The sequence below is a fragment of the Vigna radiata genome, chromosome 8 (assembly GCF_000741045.1).
Source record: "Vigna radiata var. radiata cultivar VC1973A chromosome 8, Vradiata_ver6, whole genome shotgun sequence".
Lineage (NCBI taxonomy): Eukaryota > Viridiplantae > Streptophyta > Magnoliopsida > Fabales > Fabaceae > Vigna > Vigna radiata.
The window spans coordinates 15,525,717-15,531,716 of record NC_028358.1 but is presented as its reverse complement, the minus strand read 5'-3'; the positions used below and the strand labels follow the sequence as shown (position 1 = coordinate 15,531,716).

The window sequence follows — 6,000 nt, the reverse complement described above, 5'->3', positions numbered from 1 at the left end:
CATCTTTCAACAATGAATATATATTGGTGACAGTGGATTATGTGAGTAAATGGGTGGAAGCTTCCGCATGCCTCAAGAATGATGCTAGCATTGTGATTAAATTCGTGAAAAGGCAAATTTTCTCACGTTTTGGAACTCCTAGGGTACTCACTAGTGATGGGGGGTCTCATTTTTTAAATTTTCAGCCAGCAAAGGTCCTCAAACATTATGGGGTGAAACATAAGGTGGTCACACCCTATCATCCACAAACAAATGGCCAAGCTGAAGTTTCTAACTGGAAGATAAAGAGGATTTTGGAGAAAATAGTTGTCTCATCAAGGAAGGAATGGTCACAAAAATTAGATGATGTGGGCTTACAGGACAGCTAAGAAGACATCCATGGGTTTGTCACCTTTTTAGTTGGTGTATGGAAAAGCATGTCATCTGCCAATGGAGATGGAGCATAAAGCTTTATGGGCTCTGAAATTTCTGAATTTTGATCCTCATGAAACCCAGAATAAACGCAGGAGGCAGATACTGGACCTTGAAGAAATGCATTTTCATGTCTATGACTCCTCTAGGAGTTATAAAGAAAAGGTAAAACTCTATCATGACAGGAAGCTGATAAAGAGAGTCTTCAATCCAGGGCAACAGGTATTATTGTTCAATTCAAGATTGAAGTTGTTTCCTGGAAAGTCGAAGTCAAAATGGTCATGGCCTTTAGATGGAAGACGCCTTGAGGAGAACGCCGGATTGGAGCTGTGCGAACCCGATTCGACCTCCTCGAAGCTTCTCCGACGATGAACGAAGCAGCGGAATGATGGAAATGAAGCTCTAAAGAGCTGACTCGAAGGATGTGGAAAATGAACACAATGAACCCTAGAAAAGAGGGGAAATTGGATTTGGACCGATTAAACGGTGGGAATCGAAGTTTAATCGATGAAAAAGGTTTCCATCGGTTCAACAAAGGTTTTAATCGGCTAAAATTGAAGGAAATGGAAAAATAAGAAAGAAACCCTAGGTTTGGATGAAGATGATCGGTGCAAAAGGAGGAGAGGTGACCAGAGATGGTGAAACTGTGAAGGAAATTGAACTTATGTTGACGAAATAGGAGATCTGTGATGAATTGGTGGAGAGGAGCTCTTCGAGAGAGAAAATGCCCTCGAGGTGTCTGTGAAATGAAGATGCAAATGTGCGTGTCTGATGTGCGAGAAGAAATGAAGCACTGATGACGCTGGCGCACGCTAACGAGGTGGCAGCAAAGGAATGGTGCTGCGTGGAAGAGTGACGTCCTATTGTGGCAGAGTATGGTGAGAGAAAAGCACAATGGTGAAGTGGAAAAATGAAATAATAAAGTGTGCTTGAAAGGTGACTAGAGGGAGTCTTTGGACTCTCTAGCCTGGTGACTTTCAAGAGAGAATAGTTTCTTGAATTTAGAAAATTCTATTCTCATTAATCTCAAAAGTAAGTACAAGAAGTGTAGGCATGGCTATTTATAGGACTAGAAGTCCCACATACCTAACACATTTACACAGTACATAAAAGAAAGACTACACTAAAGACATTGGGCTTGGGCCCCGCGTATCATCCCCTCCCACTTGGAAAGGATTTGTCCTCAAATCTGATGGTTTGCCTGAGGACTTATTTTTGTAAACTCCATAGAAGTTCCTCCTGGATCAAATATTAATCTGCAATAAGCATTAAACATATCTCTAATTAGTTTTATTTGACCCAATAAGAAATATAAGGGAATATGTCTAGAAGAAGGTTTCCTAACTTTGAAATTTTCATGTTTGTGAGTATAAGGAAACCCTACTTCATTTGAAAATTTATTTTTGACTTGAGTTAATGATAACTTGGAAGATATCTCTAACTCAAGTCTTTGATTGCCATGTGATAAAGATTGTAACTGTGGAAAAGGTTTAATGGCAATTCTTTGGAAAGAAAAGATAGAATTAGAACATTCAATAACAAATGGNAAGTGAAAAGATAGAAAACCTCCCCTTAAAAATTTGTATTCTATTGTAAGAGTAAGGGATGTTGCCCTCCATTGTTCTTTCTTCTTTTCTTCCATGTCTTTCTTTTCAAGTTCTTCCTTCTCTTCCTCTTCCTTTCTTTCTTTCTCTCTGAATTTTTCTTCTTCTCTTCTCTCTTGTACTGTTCTCTTTCTTTCTTTTTTCTCTCTTTCTTCTTCTTCTCTTCTCACTAGTTCTCTTCTCACTATTTCTTCCCATTCTTTTCTCTCTTGTTCTCTCTTTCTCTCTCTTTGTCTTTCTTCTTCTCGTTTTCTCTCTTTTCTTCTCTCTTGTCTCTCTATTCTTTCTTGTAATTGCCTATGTTCTCTCTCAAATCTCCTTTTACTTCCCTCATATAGCTAATTGAACATTCATGAGAATAGCATCTGTTGGATATTATATGATTGTATGAACACCATGATAAGCATTGAGAACGAAGGCATGATTTAAGTGATTACTTGTCTTGAAAGAAAAAGAGTTTTGAATGTGATTGAACCATTGTGATGATTAGTGGAAGACTGAGTTGCACTTTGTTTGCTTGAGGACAAGCAAAGTTCTAAGTTTGGGGTTGTGATAACGGTTCAAAAACCATTATTCTTATACTTAAATTTGACATAAAACACACCCTTTATGACTTAGAAACTAGCTTGAAACATGAATTTTGCTTAAGTTAGACAATAAGAGAGTCAAATGTGGTTTTAATGGTATTATGCTTGTTTTTCCTTGTTTTGGCAAGATTTAACATGAATTGAATGAAGGAAGTTGAATTAGGGAGAAGTTGGACTCAAGAAAAGATGGAGAAGTACACAAATGAAGAAATGCAGCCACTGTTAAGCGCCAGGACAACGTTGAGCGCTAGTGTTGCTGAAGGGAGAATTTGAGTATCGCGCCCACCGCTGAGCGCTACCTCACCGTTGAGCACTGGCTTCTACAGTGAAGTCACTGCCAAAAGCCTGGGCATCAATGTTGAGCATCCATCTTGGGTGTCGTACCCATCGCTGAGCGCCACTGCTTTGGACCTGGCCCAGTTTCTGTTGATTTTAATGAACTATAAATAGATTTGCACGACCTAAAGAGGTTATCTTTTGGTAGAAGGAGACACAGAAACACACTCTTCACCCCTTGGAGGCGGATTTTCGATGCGAAAGCTCTTATCTACAAGTTCTAGGGTTTATCTTTTATTCTTTTCATTGTTTTCATCTAGTTTCACCATGTCTATGGTGAACTAATCCTCCATTGTTGTTGGGGAAACGATGTAATCCTATTGAAACTCTCATATATTGAATTGACACTTTATTCATATGCTTGATTTCATTAATTGTTAGAGTTTTTCCTCCATTATCTTTGCATGCTTTGTTTAAGACATTATTCAATGGCGTGATCTTTGATTTTATCTATATTGACACATGTGGGTAGATCTAGACACGAGGCAATTCTCTCGGGAGCAATATTACCTAGACATAGGGATAGGAGGACCGATTGCCTTTAAGCTTCTGTGCGAATGTAATGCATGAACAATTGTTAGGGAGATAAGACATTGTAAACTAGTAATTAGCAGTAGGCTATTTTCACCAAGACAATGGGATTAGGGTAAATTAGAAAGTGGCATTAACATTAATGAAAAAGCAGAATTCGTAAATATATGAGAGTGGATTAGAATAAGTCAGAAACCCCAACAACACCATTCATCCATATCATTCAACTGCCAATTGATCAACTTTTGCATGTGCATGTTTAATTTTCGTTCTAGCATTATAAACCCTAATTTTCATTATTCAAGTCATAAATAATCAATAATTCACACGAAAGTCTAGGCCTATGAGTCTCTAGAGAAATAATACTTGGTCTTACCACTTATTATTACTTGATATGATTCGGTACACTTGCCGGAGTCTTAACATTATGTTGTTGGGGTTTTCGACTTATCCTTTCCACTCTCATGTATTTAAGAATTCAAATTCTTCATTAATGTTAATGTCATTCTCTAAAACACTTAAACCAGATGTCTCAGTGAAATAAGTCTATCCTTAATTACGAGTTCATACAATTCCTAGCATCCCTAATAATTAATTCTGAAGCACAGAAGTGTATATGCAACCAACCTTCATATTCCTATGTCTATTTAATACTACCTTTGGGAGAATTTCCCCAGTTCTCGATTCCTCCGTATGTGTCCATATCGACAAAAACAATAATCATGCAACTGAGTGACTTAAACAAAGCAAGCATTGAGTATGGAGGAAAAACCCTAACAACTAATGAAGTAAAGCATATAATATATATATATATATATATATATATATATATATATATATCAATTCAATACATGAGAGTTTCAAAGGATTACATTGTTTCTCCAACAACAATGGAAGTGTAGTTCACCATAGACATGGTGAACCTAGATGAAATATGGAAAAGAATGAAAGATAAAACCCTAAAAGTTGAAGATCGGAGCTTCCGCATCAAAAATATGCCTCCTACAGGTGAAAGGAGTGTTTCTGCACTTCTTTATGTCAAAAGATAAACCTCTACCCTTATATAGTTTATAAAAAATAGCGGAAACTGGCTCAAGCCCACGTCGTCTGTGCTTAGTGCTAAAATGGGTGCTCAGCGGTAGGTGTGGCACTTAAATGACGCTCAACAGTGGTGCTCAGGCTTGAGACAGGAGACTCTGGCACTCAGCAGTGGCACTCAGGAGTGAGACAGAAGATCCTAACGCTCAACGGTGGTGCCCAAGCGTGAAACAGTAGAAATTGGTGCTCAGCGCCCCATACTGACGCTCAGCGCTCTCTGCGATTCTTCTATGTACTACTTTTCCAACTTCTCCTGACGCCAACTCCTTGCTATTTCAACTTCTTCATCCAAATCACCTTAATTCATGTCAAAACAAGGAAAACCAAGCATAAAACCAATAATAACACCTTCAACTCTCTTATTCTCCCAACTTAAGCAAAAGCATGATTTCAAGCTAGTTTCTAAGTCATAAAGGGTGTTTTTAATATCAAAATTAAGTATAAAAATAACGGTATTTCAACCGTTATCACAACCCCAATCTTAGAACTTTGCTTGTCTTCAAGCAAACAAGATATAACTCGGTCTTCCACCAATCAATACAATGGTTCAACACATTTTAAAACTCTTTCTTTCAAGACAAGTAATTACTTAAATTAGCTCATCAAACAGAATTCAGTCAAGATGTACACTTGCCTTGCCTCAATCAATCACACAGGTGTTTCTAGAGGTCACTCCTTCCCTCTACTATCCCAATGTCACATAGAACAAAATTGCTTTTCATTTACCACAATCAAACTTACTCACACACACATGTCATCACCAAGACTTTTTATGGCTTGTAACATGGTTGGGTTAAGAAGAAAAATTGGTTTTTCTAGATCACAAAATCCTTGAGTTAAGAGAGTCATTCATAAATTTATCATTCAAGCACAATCTCTCTTTAATTAAACCAATGTCACTCATTCCCAACTTTCCCCTTTTTGCGTTGAGCTTTTCTTTCTTTGCGTTTTATTTTCTTTTTCTTTTCTTTTCATACTTGCTCAACACTTAGCTCAATGCTTATCTTTCTTTTTCAACTTTTCCAAAAACCCCAAACTTGAACCTTTATCAATACCACACAATGGTTCTCAACTCAACTCAAGGTAGAAATTTTCACAAAGAGTTTTCATATTCTGTTTAAGGCTTAAGGTTCAAAAGGAGTAGAACATTTTGTGCTCTTTTTCTTTTGGGTTAAAATCATGCATTGGCTAAGAAAGGTCGAAAATGGCCTTGATCATATGACACAAGCAAGCAAGTAATTCAATCATAGAAACCTGGGCAAAATCATTCATGCTTCCAAAAGAATATCAATCATTCACAACAAATACTCTGAAGTTCAAAGCCTCACATATAGGCTAATTCAATGTTCCACACACTCTAGATACACATCCTGCTTAGCATCATAATCACAATCACAACATCATGCATATGTTCACACAACTTACGAACAACC

General features: G+C 37.4%; 1 protein-coding gene across 1 annotated transcript; it reads left to right on the top strand.

The window, feature by feature from the left end:
- The first annotated feature begins 429 nt into the window (after positions 1–429).
- LOC106770284 lies at positions 430–783 on the top strand. The gene has a single exon (XM_014656102.1). The coding sequence runs from the start codon at positions 430–432 to the stop codon at positions 781–783; it is 354 nt and encodes a 117-aa protein (XP_014511588.1).
- The last annotated feature ends 5,217 nt before the right edge of the window (positions 784–6,000 follow it).